A 16,518-nucleotide genomic window follows, 5' to 3' on the forward strand; every position below is an offset into this window, starting at 1 on the left:
GGTGCCTGACGCTTTTGCGCCCTCCGGGAAGCCACGGCCCCGCAGCGCCCGCCCGGCCTCTGCCCCGCGCCGGCCCTGGCAGCCTGCGTCGTCGTCTTCCCCCAGGCCCAAGTCGGGGAAACCTTTAGGGGACAGCCCCCTACTCAGCCGCGCGCGTGCCGTCGCCAGGGGCACACGCCTGCGCCTTCTTCCCGCAGCCTACCTACACGCGCGTCCCCGCGCCCTTTCCACTCCTTTCCCGCCCCCGCCCCCGCCCCCGCCCCAGACAGACAGCAGTGGGCAAAGGGCTTGTGCCCTCGGCCAGCCCCCGAGGCGGCCCGGCGTCTGGGCGTTCGTGAAAACTGCCCCTCTCCACCTGGGTCTCGGTCTCGGTCTCGGTCTCGGCCTCCTGCCCCACCTCCTGGGGCGGTCCCTGCTTCCGTCCCTCCCGGCTGCAGGCTCTGTCGCCCTCTTTCCTGCCCCTCGTATGGTCCCGAAAGATACAGACTTACGGAGACAGAAGACCGTCTGATCTACTTGGTGGGACGCGACTAGCACCTCAGGGTGCTAGTTCCCAAGCCATTGCCCACCGCGCGCTCGCGTCGAGGCGGACGTTGGCCGAAGCGAGATGCCGCGGGGGCCCCCACGGGCCGGGCCGTGGTGATGAGCGAGAACCTCGGAGGCGCCTTCAGGTCTCTGGGCGACGCGAGGCCCGGGGGTGGCCCGAGGACCCTCGAGGCTTCCCGTGCCGTTGCACCTGTCCCTGCAGCCGCGGGGGGGCAGTGTTCCCGCCGAGGGAGCAGGGACGGCTCGCACGCCGCGCCACACCCGCACCTCGGTAGTCAGCCGGGGCGCCGATTCCCCCGCTGCACGTGTGCGTGTGGCCCGGGGAGGTAAGACAGACGCAATACTTGCACCTTGTCCGCTCTCCGGCCTCCGACCGCTGGGGTCTCCACCTGCAGAAAGGGGCAGGGGGGAAGGAAGGCGAGACTGGCCCCCAGAGCGCAGACTTAGAGCTGAGGGAGAGCCGGGGAGTCGGGCAATGGGGGCTGGAGGCAGGGCGCAGAGAGCGGGGGTGGCGGTGGGTGCGGGTTGGACGGCTGCCCTCTTGGACCCGCACGCAAATTCACCCCCTTGCACGGGCCGCCGGCGGCTGGGCCCTGACCAGCTGGCTGACCTGGAGCCAGACCCTTCAGGCTGTACTGACAAGGCCTGAGGAGGAGGACACTGAGGCCCAGCCGGAGAGCCCCGGGGAGAACGTGGGCCTCGTTCGCTGTGGAGACAGACGGAGCCAGGCTGTTGGGGGTGGTGGGGGGAGTGTTCTCTTCCTGCCTGTGGGAAGGAAACTCCAGAGGCTCCAGTGCAGCTGGGGTGCATGCCCGGGGGGAGGGGGGGGACTGGCAGCGGAACCGCAGTGGGAATGTGGCTCTTGAGGCCTCGGGGACCCAGCCGCCGCCATCCCCGGCCTCTGAGCCCACAGGCTCCTTTTTGGTTTGGGTTCTGTCTCTCCGCCGGGACACTGCGTTTCCCCACACGCCTTCCTCTCCCGGAAGGCTCCTCCTGGTTCTCTCCCCAACCCAGTCCCAGTCCCACTGCTCACCAAGAAGGACTGAAGGGGACCCTCTGCGGGTTCAGGAGGCCCTGCCGCGGAAGTCCAACAGGGGACCTTCAGGAAGATGGTACGGCTTGGAAGTCGCCCAGAGACCCCAGCCTCTAATGTCACCGTCTACAGAGACCAGCAGACAGGGACCGAAGAGGAAACCTTAAGACCTTCGTGGGACGGGGCCCCCATCATCTCCGATGAGATGCAGAGGTGTGGAATGCCCCGGGGACCTAGCTTTGGTGCTTTGGGGAAGTAGGATGAGAGGTGTGTGTGGGGGGGGGGCCGGCGGGTTTTGGTGACCAGCCATTGCAGGTGTGGGCCCCAAGCATGGCCGGTCCTTCCTGTCTGGCAGTCATGGAGAGCAGTGGGTGGCTTCCAAGGTACTCCCTCCCCCGCACCGTCCTTGAGGGTGCAGGGGTGGCAACACACTCAGTCAAGGGAAGGCTATGCAGATGCGGCCTGCTGTGCCTCTGTGGGACCTGCGTCGGGTGGGTGAGTGGTCTTGGGTGGCACACACTAGATGGGATCTGAACCGTGTGTTAAAACACATGGAGCGGGGCAAGGAGTCCCATCTGGGCACTGGTGTTCTCTTCTTCTTCCTTTGAGTCCAGGGCCTCTCCAGGAGATCCAAAGAATCTTGACCTATTCCAGGTGGTGGCCACCTCTGTCAAAGGAATCCAGGTCGGTGGCCAAAGGAGGGGCAAAGGAGCCAAGCCACCAGAAGGGCCCCCACGGCTGGGTCTCGATGGGCCTCGTCAAGCCCGGAACGTGTAGCTGTGTCAAAAAGTAAAGAAATGTACAATGACTGATGTGGGCGTGTCAAGCACACCAGAGCCAGTTTGAAAGGCTTCCCACCGGCCAAGGCAAGATAAGACAATGATAACAATGGATGTAACATAGGCGCGGAGCCTTGTTAAACTGGCGATGCAATGACACACCAGTTATCAGTGAACATTAAGCACCAGATCTTGGTCTTCAAACAAATAAAATAAAAAGCAAAAGGGACCAGGGCTCCTTGGAGAACCACCCAGCCACTTCTTTGGGTCTTCATTTTACTATGTGGTCCTCTATGTACACGTAAAACCCCGTGTGCTTTCCTCCTGTTATTCTGTTTTTTGTCCATTTAATTCTAAGGGCCTGCTGGAGACCCAGAAGGATCAAAATAAGGCTCTGGCTCCCCTACAGCTTGACCCAGGGTGAAGCAATGCAGGAGCAGGAGGCAGGCATGTGAGAGCAGTTAAGGCGCATACCCCTGACTTTCCTTTTTCTGATGTCTGTAAGATGATCCCTCCCATTCTTCCAACGCGAGAAGGGGCTGAAGGAGACTAGGTTGGGGGCTCATGGTGTAGACCAGCGGATCCTCCCCCTGAGCTCATGGACTGTTTTTTCACAGCTCTCACGGAGGGGCCCAAGCGCCCAAGCAAATGACCTTCAGAGACACTACTGTTGAAAATGACCAAGGAGAGAGTGTTTCCAACTCTGTGATTTCTCTGTAGGAAGGATACAGTGTTAATAATCTTACCTGGACTCAGAGCTAGAATCTGGAACATGGTTGGAATCTACTTTTTTAAGCCTGAGATCAGTAAGTGAATTCATGAATTATATTAAAAGCCTATTACATAGCCATGCGCTATTCCAGCCAAGTATGAATGGAAGAGTCAACAAAATAAGCAAGAATGCCTGCCCTCAGGGAAGTTAGGTCCCAGTGGGTAAAGTTAGAAAACCCAAATATACACCGTGTTAGATCCGTGCTTCTCACACATCAATGTGTATAGAATCAACTGGGACTCTTGTTAAACTGGCGAGTATGATTTGGTAAGTTGTGCAAAGGGGAAGCCTAAGATGCCTCATCCTTTGGGGCAGAGGGAGCGGCAGAGGGTGAGGGAGAGGGAGAGGGAGAAAGTTACGCAGGTTCCACTGAGACCCTGAGATCACGACCTGAGCTGGTATCAAGAGTCTGAGGCTTAACCCAGCGTGACAGCTAGGAGTCCCTAAGATGCTGCATTCTTAAGCATGCCCCCAGGGTGGCAGGTGACGCTTCTGAGACTGCTGGTCACTGGACCACACTAATGAAGGTTTTGATAAAGCCTTGATAATAATTCTGCAGGAAAGAAGATGGGCAGGAAGAAGTGTTGAGTTGAAAAAGGGTTCTCAAATAAAAATCTTCAAAAAAGAAGAAGAAGAAAAGAAAGAAAGGAGGAGGAGGAGGAGGAGAAAAGAGGAAAAGAAAAGAAGAAAAGAGAAAAGAAGAGAAGAGAAGAAAAGAAAAGAAAGAAAAGAAAAGAAAAGGAAAGAAAAGAAAAAAAAAAAAAAAAAAAAAGAAAAGGTAGCTCGGGTGACTCAGTGGCTTAGCGCCTGCCTTCTGCCCAGGCGAGATCCTGGAGTCCCGGGATCGAGTCCCAAATCGGGCTCCCTGCACGGCGCCTGCTCCTTCCATTGCCTGTGTCTCTGTCTCTGTCTCTGAAGAATAAAAAAAAATCTTAGAAAGAAAACGCGTTCTCCTGGTTTGGGCAGCCCAGGTGGCTCAGGGCTCAGCGGTTTAGCGCCGCCTTCAGCCCATGGCTTGATCCAGGAGTCCTGGGATCGAGTCCCGCGTGGGGCTCCCGCCCGGCATGGAGCCCGCATTTCCCTCTGCCTGTGTCTCTGCCCTCTCTCTCTCATGAATAAGTAAGATCCTAACAAAGCAAACAAACCCACAGGAGATTTGCTGAAAGCGACTTGCGCCTCTCTAGGTGAGTCTTTTCAAAGATACCGAAAACACTGAAACAAAGGATACTACCTCTCCATTACTGAGGGATCCGGCCACCGCTCAACGTAAAGAAGTTGTTCCTCGCCACATAGAGACAACCGAAAGCGAGCACTTTCCGGGATGGTCACAAGGACAACAAGAAGAGAGAGAGGAGCGACCGAGGAGCCTCCCGGTGCGCCCTCGTGCAGAAGCGAGATCTGATCTTAGCCACCAAGACTGTCAGGGGAAAGCGCGAACGCAGTCCCCCACTACCACAAATTATGCAGTCGAGTTTCCCACATTTGGGGAAATCGCAGGGGTCAGCACATCCGGAGTGCAATGGATAAGCCTCGCCCTGGGAAAACCACCTTCGTGATCATGGTATCTCCCCTGCCAGGTAAGTATGAGTTGCTCCCCGCCCCGACGCACACACCCTCGCGCTCGCCCCACTCCTTACACACGGTCACTTCACGCCCGCCGCCTCCGCACCCCGTCTCCCCGCGCCACCCCCGCTGACACCTGCGCCCACCCCACGCACCGCCTCCGGCGCCTTTATCTCGCCCCACGCGGGCCCCGCGGGCCCCGGCGCTGCCGGACCAGCGGCCTCTGCGCGCCTGCTCATCTGCATACGCCACGCCCCCGTCGTGGCGTCCCCATTCCCCCCCGCCCCCCGTCCGGTCCCCGGCTCTGGGACGCCGCCGGACGTCCCAGTCTTTGGCCGCGGCGGCCGCGGACGCCTGGAGGGCAGGGGGCCGGGGTGGGGGTCGGGCGGCCGGGAGGCGGCACCCGGATCGGAGACCCGAGAAGGCGGGGTCCGCTGGAGCCCCGCGGGAGTGGTGGTGGCTCAGGGCTGGGGTTCGGTCTCGCCTTCCTTTCCGCAAAGATTACACGCAATACGCAACAGACAGTGGTCTAAACGTTACATACCAAGATGAGAGTTTTGTCACCGATTTAACATGACATTTTGTTTACCCGGGATGCCCGGTTGGCTCAGCAGTTTAGCGCCTGCCCTGGGCTCAGGGCGTGATCTCGGGGTCCCAGAATCTAGTCCAGCATCGGACTCCTCGTGGGGAGCCTGCTTCTGCCTCTGCCTCTGCGTCTCTGGTGAATGAGCAAATAAAATCTTTAAAAAAAAAAAAAAAATTCTTTTAACCCTGATTATGACCTTTCAGATTATGGAGTAACCTAATCTTGCAACAAGGAAAGGAACCTTTGAACAGGACCCCGGGCAGGGCAAGGAGTCCCTTCACAGAGTAGATGGTGGGCTGGGGAGGAGTGTTGAATGCTCTCCCGAAATCAAATGAACAGAAATGTCCCACTTCCATCCCGCCGGGTTAGGTTACCTCTCACGCTGCCCACACTTGTCCTTTCCTCTTGTATACAAGAAGATCCTTTCTGGGTATCCAGTGGAGGTAAATATGAAGATCCTCTCCCGATATGAGCAAGATCATTGAATTGTTTGTGTCCCTGGATAATTGCTGCTCCGGAGCAGAGCAAGGCAAGAGACGGTCAGCAAAGGCTTCCCTGAGGTTCTAGCAGCTTAAAGATCCGAGGAAATGTAGCATAGCATCCTGTTTGGTTGAAAAAAGGGAACATTTTCAAAATGAAGGAATTCACGTTGATACAATATTATTCCTCTACAGGCATGATTCCATTTCCATCAATTGTCCCAATAATGTCCTTTACAGCAGAGGAAAATTCAAAATCGTGCGTTGCATTCAGTTGTCACCTCTCTCTCTCTCTCTCTCTCTCTCTCTCTCTCTCAAGATTTTATTGATTTGAGGGGTGGCTCAGTCAGTTTAACATTTATTTGTATTCGGATCAGGTCATGGTCCCAGAGTCCTAGGATGGAGCCCCACATAGGGCTCCCTGCTCTGCAGGGAGTCTGCTTCTTCCTCCCTCCCTCTCCTCTCTCTCTCTCTCTGTCAAATAAATACTATCTAGTGCACATGCACAAGCGGGGATGGGGTAGGGGTGGGGGTGGGGGGGAGGAGCAGGGGGAGGGGGAGGAGTAGACTCCCTGCTGAGCAGGGAGCCCAGTTGTCAGGTCTCTTTAAGCGACTTTACTATGAGATGGCTCCCAGGTAATTCTTTACGTTTCATTTTGCAGGCATTTCTGAAGACTACAGGCCAGTTATTTTGTAGAATATCCTTCAATTTTTGAGTCGTCCTATGTTTCCTCCTAAGTATATCCGGGTATGTATTTTTGATACCCAGACTACATAAATGATGTTGTGTCTGTTATGGGTTGGCTCACGTCCTTCCCCCAAAAATGTTGAAGTCCTAAGACCCGGTACCTATGAATGTGACCTTATTTGGAAAAAGGATCTTTGCAAGCACCGTCAGGTTAAGGCGAGGTCACTAGAGTAGGCCCTAATCCAGTGTGACTGTTTTCCTTATGAGAGGAAAATGCCTGGTAAAGATACTTGCAAACGGAACACGATGTGATGACAGAAGCAGGGATTGTAGTGATGTAGCTGCAAGCCGAGGATTGACCGTGACCGCCAGAAGCTAGGGAGTAGCAAGGAAAGACTCTACTCAAAGACTCAGAGAGCATGGTCCTACTGGCACCTTGCCTTTGGACCTGTAGCTTCCAGAACCGTAGGAGGACACAGCTGTGTTCTTTGAAGCTACCCGCTTTGTGGTACTTTATGATGGCAGATCTAGCAAATTAATACGGGGTGTTCCTCTGGGCACCACCTTTGGAGGCCCAGGAAGCGAGTTTGTTCAATTATTGGTGGTATTAACGTTGATCACTTAGGGGCGTCTGGGTGGCTCCATGGGTTAAGTGTCTGTCTGACTCTTGGTTTCAGCTCAGGTCAGGATCTCACCGGTCCTAGGATCTGGCCCCCCATCAGACTCCGCACTCCGGCAGTCTGCTAGGGGGGGCCCAAGCAAGTGGAGGGAGGGGCAGAGAAAAAGCATCTTCAAGCCAACTTCCCTCTGAGTGACTGAGCCAGTGAGGGCGGGGGGGCTTGATCTCAGGACCCCCGAAATCATGACCTGAGCCGAAACAGAGTGGGAACGTTGAACCGACCAAGCCACCCAGGCACCCCTAACACAATAGCGTCCTTTGAGGACTCTTGCGTTCTAATTGACAAATGTTGATCTTCTAATTCCATCATTCATTCTCCATTTATTAGTTGGCGTTGTAGTGTACGGAGGAACTTTGCCTCCTTCCCTGTGTACCATCCATATGAACTCATGGTGGTTATTTTATTCAGTTGTTTGTAACCAATAACTGTTTTTAAATTTATTTTGATGTTCAGATGTTATCAGGTTGGGCCTATGAAAGTCGGTTCAGGGTGGCTACTGTGAATCACTTCTCCGCCTCTTGGCTAAGATCAAGTGCAGGGTGGCTGCTGCTGTCCTTTGACACGTCCATACGATTATTGGAGCATTTCTTTGTCTTCTGGCACGAGATGTTCCTGGGTCACTTTGTGCCTTTCTTGACTCCTGAAAAAAATCTACTTTTCCAAGAGGCCTGGTTCTTTTAATTTTTTATATACTTTTTTATTTTTTTTAAGATTTTATTTATTTATTCTTGAGACACACACACACACACATACACACACACCCAGAGAGGCAGAGACCCAGGCAGAGGGGGAAGCAGGCTCGTGCAGGGAGCCCGATGAGGGACTCGATCCCGGGACTCCAGATTCACGCCCTGGGCCGAAGGCAGGCGCTAAACCGCTGAGCCACCCAGGCTGCCCGGCCTGGTTCTTTTTAGTGGAGAACGGCATTTAGAAAGCAAGATCCTGGCAGGAGGTAAGCTGAATGCTGTCTTTCCTTCTAGTCCCCTTTGGTGGATAGAGGTAAAAAAGAAAGAAAGAAAAAAAAAAATATATATATATGTATGTATGTATGTATACGTATCCGTACCTGTTATATTAATTCTATTAAAAGTAATGAGCCCATCCCAATACCGTCAATTTCCACTTTCAGTTTTACACACATGGATTCCCCTTGCCTTCCACCACCTCCTATTTGTATCTGTTTTCTCTGGCAGTGAGAACCTTGACTCCCCAATCTCCATTTACTCATTAGCTTAAGCCTACCATACATGCAACATTGTTACAGAATCGTTCCACAGACATAGCTATGAACTACAAACCTACTATGGGACAGTTCAGAGTTTGTCCGCAGTTCTTGTCTTTGGACAAGGTGTTTATGAGATGTTTATAGTCAGTGTACTGTGTCCAAAAGTCATTTCACTAGGTTATTTTTTATTTTTTTCCTATTTCAGTGGGGTTTATACTACTCATCTGAGACAGTTTGTTTCAGCCGTGCTTATATGCAATTTTAGGGATTTCCCCCCTGCAGTTTAAAAATACAGGTAAAGCATTGATAGAGTTCCCAAAATCAGAATTACAAAGAAGGTACACTCAGTAAAGTATCACTCACTCATCACTCTTTCTATTCACCCCGCCCCAACTGTCATCAGTTCTGGTTTATTATTGTCTTTTTGAAAGACTGTATACTTTTCTTGTTTTCACATTTTCCCTAGACAAACGGTAGAATACTATATATGTTTTTGGAGTTTATATGTATATATATAATATATTTAAGATTTTATTTATTTATTCGTGAGAGGCAGAGACACAGGCAGAAGGAGAAGCAGTCTCCATGCAGGAAGCCGGATGAGGGATTTGATCCCAGGACTTGATCCCAGGACTCCAGGATCACGTCCTGGGCCGAAGGCAGGCGCCAAACCGCTGAGCCACCCAGGGATCCCGACATTTATTTATTTATTTATTTATTTATTTATTTATTTATTTATTACCTAACATAGTTAGCGTGTCATCCCCAGAGAAACTTACAGGTCAAGGAAACCTGCCCTCACCTGCTGGAAGCCGCAGGTCAGCCAAAGAAAAAGTAGACACCCATGGAGGGATGACTGTCCAAAAGACTATTTCTCAGTGGCAAAAGGTTAGAAAAAGATAAGGAGAGTGTCAAACGCCTCAGTCTGGCCTTAAACTACAACCTAGCGTGTGGGGAGCCTGGCTGGCTCAGAGTACAGCAGGCGACTAGGAGGCGGAGCTCAAGCCCCCACACTGGGAGTGGAGGTTACTTCAAAACAAAACAAAACAAACAAAACAAAACAAAACAAAACAAAACAAAACACCAAAAATCAAAAACCGGAACTATAAACTAACGCTTATTTTCGCTTAAAAAAAAAAAAAAATCAGAGCAGATCCCGCCTGGTCGTCTATTTTTATCTGCAGGGCGCGGAACACAAGCCGGAGAACGGCGGGACGGGGCGTGGCGTATGCAGATGAGCAGGCGCGCAGAGGCCGCTGGTCCGGCAGCGCCGGGGCCCGCGGAGCCCGCGTGGGGCGAGATAAAGGCGCCGGAGGCGGTGCGTGGGGTGGGCGCAGGTGTCAGCGGGGGTGGCGCGGGGAGGCGGGGTGCGGAGGCGGCGGGCGTGAAGTGACCGTGTGTAAGGAGTGGGGCGAGCGCGAGGGTGTGTGCGTCGGGGCGGGGAGCAACTCATACTTACCTGGCAGGGGAGATACCATGATCACGAAGGTGGTTTTCCCAGGGCGAGGCTTATCCATTGCACTCCGGATGTGCTGACCCCTGCGATTTCCCCAAATGTGGGAAACTCGACTGCATAATTTGTGGTAGTGGGGGACTGCGTTCGCGCTTTCCCCTGACATCTGGGTGTTTAACAGCAGTTTCAGTTATGCTTTTTGCGGGTCCAGCGTTCCTGTGGCTTCGTGGTTGGGGGCGCTTCGCGTTCTTATCTCGAGGCTGGCAGCGTCACTGCGGTTTATATTTGCGACTTCCCGCTGTGCGCACGGCCGGGACGCCGCGAGCCTGCGTCCGGTTTCAACGGCCTGCTTGCCCACGGCTGAACGCTGGAGTTTTCCTGTTTGGTCGGGCTTCCACAGTTCCCCCTCCTCTGCAGTTTCTTTATTTTTCCTTTCCCGCTCTCACCCGCGAACTGCGTTCCCCTGCTTCCCATCCCACCGTTCCCATCCCGGATTATTCCCAGTGCCTAGGTCGATCTTTTCCTCTCAGAGGGTCAGCAGTCACCCGCCGGAAACTCTATACTACCCGTGCAGGGTGGCCACCGGGCATCCTCCTGTTTCTCCTTCGTGTCCCCCAGGGGCACGGGGGCCAACAAACGTGTAATGAATGCCACGGCACGAGAGCCGTGAAACCTTGGTTTTCTGAAGTCAGCAACTAGCAGTGAAGTATGGAATGCTTCGGTCGTTCTGGAGGTACCAAGTAGAATCTTTCCTTAAGTAGGCCCTTGAGGGAGTAACCTTTGTTCTTATTTGTGTTTTGTGAGAAGGCCCTGGGACAGTGTGGTCAACTCATTTATATGTATTCATCAAGCCCCCCCCCCCCCCCCCCCGCCCCATGCTCTAATACGTACGTACTGCTGCTTCCAGTCTAACCCACCCCAACAAACACTGTAAAAATGTAACCCAGGGACCAAAGGATGTATGTTAACACTCTCCTACGCCTTTCCCCCAAAAAGACCTCCTTGGTACAGAGTAGCTGAGGGCTACGTGGAACGTCGTACGTTGCTTTCTGCCCTGTACTTGCTATTTCTTAGCATTTACACAGCATCTTCACATTTCCAAAGCACTGTACCAATGTTTATTCATCCTCACAACACCCCTGTGAGGTAGGTCAGTACGTCCTTTGTGGTAGAGAAAATGAGGCAGACACGGGTCAAGCCAACCCGCCTCAGGCCACAAGGGCAGCCGGTGAAAGGACCGCACCCGAATCCGGAGGCCAGGGCTCTCTGTCCCATGTTCACCCACCGGAGAGCATCGCAGGGGCCTATTTTCACCAGTGAAGGAGACGTGGGGGAGGAGAAAACACAGAGATTTCTCAGGCAACAGAAAAATCAGGCTCAAACGGCATCAGGGAACCACCTCAGTGAAAGAAACATTAAATGGCACACCAGTAAGGCAAGAGAACACGCGAGGCTGGAATCATGGTGACTACCCTTAAGACCCACAGACGGGGTCTGGGAAAATGTAAACGAGGAACCCACCCACCATACCTGTGGCTTCCAACTGGAGGAAAACTTAGACAGTGAAAAAGAAAAAAAAAAAAAAAACCATACAACCTAATTTTAAAGGAGAAATGACAGGATGTTAATTTACATCCAAAAGGCCAATAATATTCGTAATTACTGACAATTAGTATCCTTTTTATTCCAACTGTTCCCCCACCGACAAGTGCTGTTCCCTAGAGCACTCTTCCTCTCTACCTGCAGATTTACGCACCAGTATGACTATCAAGTGGCTCAATGGCACGTCGCATGGTTCCTTAGTTGAACTAGATGGAGACTGAATTCAGGAAACCGTAACAGACCATTTATTTTGTCTGCTCCCGTAGTTTAGAAATGGCTGTTTCTAACCTGCCTCTGCCCGATTCCATCTTCTATGAAATGCAAAAAAGCGCACACAGGAAAGCAGCTCATCCTTTTGTAGAGGGACTGGTGAACTTGGTTCAATATGCCATTTTAAGAAAAAGAAAAAAAGAAAACGTAGGACCTGTACTGTAAAGCATAACAAAGGAGTAGACGGGTTATAGCTACTCCAAATTTTAGAGTGATACAATGACCACAGAGTTAAAAAAAAAACTATCACTGTTATCACTTTTTATTTGATAATAGTTGGTTTAGTCTACAGTTTAAGGCAAACATACTAATGCATTTGCTTTTCATCAGAAATCATACTTATAAAGATTACATAAAGTCTGTCCCAAAACTTCTAAGAAATGTTCATTAATTAAAAAATAAGTCTGATTACGATGCTTTACCAGGATACATGAATGAACTAAGGTGGTACACAATGTCTTTTGAAAACAAAATTCAAAAGAAGGTGACGGCCGGCAATCTTTACCTTGTTTGAACAATGTATTTTGAAAAGGGTTAAACTTCAGAAAGTACTTAAACGTAAATGAGGCTGGCAGCCATAAGGAACACTACGCGTAAAATAAACACAGCTACGGAGGCTACTGAAGGAAAAGACTGAACTTTGGGCTTTGGAAGGGGAGGAGCGCGAGGTGACCCACGGCTGTCCCAGGGAGCGTTCGGGTACAGGAGGGCAGTGTCCCCCCACAGATCGGCAGAACCCACGGACGGCTCCGCTCCATTGTTTCTCAGAAAAAAGGAGAGTAGATGCACTTTGTCAGCTGTTTCTTTTCTTCCCGGTGAGCAGTAGATGCTTTAATATCATTCAGAAAACAAAAATAAAATCTGAAGGAAGGCAGCCCTTTTTAGCCGAAGGTGGAGTGCGGCTTATGTGTCTCCATTTAACACTGCCAAGCAGTTCTGCAGCAACTGTAGGTTACCCTAAACAGGAAAGGAGAGTAAGTTACGAAGCCCAGAAGAACCGGACCGGAAAGTCACAGCACGTGGAAAACAACTGCTTCCTTATACGGAAGTAACTGTTTAAAGACCTAAAACTATTCAACCTGTTTCACGTACAATATTTTCCACATAACCAGATGCTTCAGTAAATGTCCATGTACACCAATATTCCTGTTTTGGATTACCTGGCATGATCTACTGAGAGAGAAGAGGTGCTCTTTGTGTCCAAGTTAAACTACTGAACATTCTTTTCTTTTTTTCTTTTCTTTCTTTCTTTTCTTTTCCTTTTCTTTCTTTCTTTCTCTCTCTCTCTCTCTCTTCTCTCTCTCCCTCTCTCTCTCCCTTTTTCTTTCTTCTTTCTTTCTTTCTTTCTTTCTTTCTTTCCTTTCTTTCCTTCCTTCCTTCCTTCCTTCTTTCTTCTTTCTTTCTTTCTTTCTTTCTTTCTTTCTTTCTTTCTTTCTTTCTCTTTCTTTCTTTCTTTCTTTCTTTCTTTCTTTCTTTCTTTCTTTCTTTCTTTCTTTCTTTCTTTCTTTCTTTCTTTCTTTCTTTCTTTCTTTCTTTCTTTCTTTCTTTCTTTCTTTCTTTCTTTCTTTCTTTCTTTCTTTCTTTCTTTCTTTCTTTCTTTCTTTCTTTCTTTCTTTCTTTCTTTCTTTCTTTCTTTCTTTCTTTCTTTCTTTCTTTCCTCTTTCAGATTTATTGACTGGGGCCCCTGGATGGACAGTGGTTGAGCACCTGTCTTTGGCTCAGGTCGTGGTCCCGGGGTCCTGGGCTAGCGTCCCAGACCAGGAGCGTGCTTCTCCCTCTGCCTATGTCTCTGCCTCTCTGTGTCTCTCATGAATAAATAAATAAAATCTTTAAAAAAAAAAAAGTGATTTTTTTTTTAGCTAATCAAAACACGATACTGGTTTCCGTCCTAGGTACTAGAGTCTCGCAGAGCTGACCGTTTGGAGAAACTGTAGATATTCTTGTTTGAATTAGGTGCTCTGTAAAATCCCTCTCAATTTTCTCTCTCTGGCTCTTTTAAAAATTTTATTTATTTATTCACGAGAGACAGAGAGTAGGCAGGGACACAGGCAGAGGGAGAAGCAGGCTCCCCGTTGGGAGCCCGATATAGGACTCGATCCAAGGGCCCCGGGATGACGACCTGAGCCAAAGGCAGACGCTCGACCACTGAGCCACTCCGGCGCCCACATCCCTCTCAATTCTAAGATTCTTTAGTTTTAAAATCACTATAAGGTTTGGGCCAAACTTTATCCTTTTTAAAAAAATGGTTATTTGAGGGATCCCTGGGTGGTGCAGCGGTTTGGCACCTGCCTTTGGCCCAGGGCGCGATCCTGGAGACCCAGGAGTGAATCCCACATCAGGCTCCCGGTGCATGGAGCCTGCTTCTCCCTCTGCCTATGTCTCTGCCTCTCTCTCTCTCTCTCTCTCTCTCTCTCTCTCTCTGTGTGACTATCATAAATAAATAAAAATTAAAAAAAATGGTTATTTGAGAGAGAGAGAGAAAACGAGTGGGAGCGGTAGGAGGAGAGGGAGAAAGAATCTCAGGTGGACTCCATGCTGAGCCTGGAACCCACAACTCCAAGACCACCACCTGACCCCAAAGCAAGAGTTGGACGCTCAACCAACTGAACCACCCAGGTGTCCCCGAAGCTGTATCTTTATATTAACTACAAGAAAGGGCTTGATGTGAAGGAAGCAAACGCTACAGAAAAACCCCAGAAGAAGGATGTTTATTTTCTAAATCAGAATTATTTTGAAGTAGTAAAATAATCTTCAAAAAGTATAATTCCAATTATTATGAATTCTAATTCAGAAATACTTCTTTGTGTATGCCTGTAGGAAGAAGGAAAAGGTCATTAAAGAATTATTATCAATTCCACAATGAATTTCTTTCTTTCTTTCTTTCTTTCTTTCTTTCTTTCTTTCTTTCTTTCTTTCTTTCTCTTTCTTTCTTTCTTTCTTTGTTCCTTCTTTCTTCCTTTGTTCCTTCTTTCTTCCTTTCTTTCTTCCTTTCTTCCTAAAGTAACCTTTACACCCAACATGGGGCTCAAACTCAGGAGCCCAATGAGCTGGCCAGGCACCCTGTAACTGACTCATTCCTAAATTAGAAGTCATTTAAATTATTAAGCCTTCAATGTGACACTAACCTTTGCATGCTTCAGTTCTAACTCTGCCAATTCCACTAAGTTTTTTCTGAACGCAGCAACTCTTCTTGTCTTAAAATCTATAAGTTCTGTGAACAAAAGAAATGAGATTAATTTTATAGAATAGCTTGAAGTATACTTCAGGATCAAACGGTAAGCTAACAGTACCTTGTTTTGCAGATTCAGATATTTTTTCAAATTTCTGACAACATAACTGTTGGGATGTTTCAGCCTGCAGGACATCTTTATTTTTTGCTCTTGCTTTATCCAGTGCTTTATTCGCATTTTCATAATCCACTAGTGACCTAGATCTTCGATACAGGAGATCCTATAAAACAGAATGCTTCCTGGTAATACACGCTGCATGTTTCTTTTCTTTCTTTTTTTTTTTTTAAATATATTTTTTTAAAATTTTTCTTTATTTATGATAGTCACACACACACACAGAGAGAGAGAGAGAGAGAGAGAGAGAGAGAGAGGCAGAGACATAGGCCGAGGGAGAAGCAGGCTCCATGCACCGGGAGCCCGACGTGGGATTCGATCCGGGTCTCCAGGATGGTGCCCTGGGCCAAAGGCAGGCGCCAAACCGCTGCGCCACCCAGGGACCCCACGCTGCATGTTTCTAATAGTTACGCCGCCACCCCATCATCAGCAGAGGGAATACTTCAACTATGGATACAGCACATGCCAGTTACTCTTCTAGATGGTTTTTATAACAGCTTTACCGAGAGAAATTCACCTATGAGGCACCTGGGTGGCTCAGTGGTTGAGCGTCTTCCTTAGGCTCAGGTGGTGATCCCGGGATCGAGTCCCGCATGGGGCTCCCTCCACGGAGCCTGCTTCTCCCTTTGCCTATGTCTTTGCCCGCAGCGACCCCCCCGCCCCTGCCCCATCTCTCATGAATAAATAAAATTTGAAAATCTTTTAAAAAATATTTTATTTATGTATTCATGAGAGACACACAGGCAGAGGGACAAGCGGGCTCCATGCGGGGAGCCCGATGCGGGACTCGATCCCGGGACTCCAGGATCACGTCCTGGGCCGAGGCAGACGCTTAACCGCTCAGCCACCCAGGCGTCTCGTTATTTTTGAAATTTGAACATTTTATTTATTTGCGGAAGAGAATCCCGCATGAGCGCGCGTGGGGCCGGGAGCGCAGAGGGAGAAGGAGAAACAGACTCTACTGAGCAGGGAGCAACAAGTGGGGCTTGATCCCGGGTCTCTGGGATCATGACCCGAGCTAAAGGCAAACGCTTAACCGAATGAGCCACCCAGGCACCGCTCAACAGTTTTTAGTTGCACAACCAGAATTGCACATCCAACACTGCAATCAGTTTTAGAACAATTCTGTAACCCAAAGGGAAACCTATCCATCAGTAGTCATTCTTCATTTCCTCTCACACCACCGTCCCCCCCCACCCCACCGCCCCCCACAACCACTAATCTGCTTTCTTTGATTTGCCTATTGTGGACAGTTCATAAAAAAAAAAAAAAAAAAAAGGGAATCCTATAATATGGGGCCTTTTATGCCTGGCTTTCTTTACTTAGCATAAAGTTTCAAATTCGTTCACGTTATTGTGTGAACCAGTACTTCCTCCCTTTTTATTGCGAAATAATATTTCATTATATGGAAATACCACATTGATTTATCCACTTATGAGTTGACAGACATTTGGTTTGTTACCATGTTTTGCCTATTATGAATAATACTGTTATGAAT

At 49.7% G+C, this 16,518-nt stretch overlaps 1 protein-coding gene and 2 non-coding genes across 3 annotated transcripts in view; 1 reads left to right on the forward strand and 2 right to left on the reverse strand.

The window, feature by feature from the left end:
• Positions 1-4,551: 4,551 nt before the first annotated feature.
• LOC140599470 (U1 spliceosomal RNA) lies at positions 4,552-4,715 on the reverse strand. The gene has a single exon (XR_012002363.1). It is a non-coding gene; the product is annotated as a U1 spliceosomal RNA (small nuclear RNA).
• A 5,087-nt stretch (positions 4,716-9,802) lies between these two features.
• Positions 9,803-9,966, forward strand: LOC112926608 (U1 spliceosomal RNA). The gene has a single exon (XR_003236362.1). It is a non-coding gene; the product is annotated as a U1 spliceosomal RNA (small nuclear RNA).
• A 933-nt stretch (positions 9,967-10,899) lies between these two features.
• SNX6 (sorting nexin 6) overlaps positions 10,900-16,518 on the reverse strand; it is a 61,072-nt gene continuing 55,453 nt past the window's right edge. Inside the window, exons 12-14 of the mRNA XM_072761411.1 lie at positions 14,967-15,126; positions 14,802-14,887; positions 10,900-12,633 (exon numbers count right to left, since the gene is read on the reverse strand). Coding sequence (XP_072617512.1) covers positions 12,580-12,633; positions 14,802-14,887; positions 14,967-15,126 — 300 coding nt within the window. The 3' untranslated portion in view covers positions 10,900-12,579. The remainder of the gene's footprint in view (positions 12,634-14,801; positions 14,888-14,966; positions 15,127-16,518) is intronic.

The sequence above is a fragment of the Vulpes vulpes genome, chromosome 6, assembly GCF_048418805.1.
Source record: "Vulpes vulpes isolate BD-2025 chromosome 6, VulVul3, whole genome shotgun sequence".
Taxonomy (NCBI): Eukaryota; Metazoa; Chordata; class Mammalia; order Carnivora; family Canidae; genus Vulpes; species Vulpes vulpes.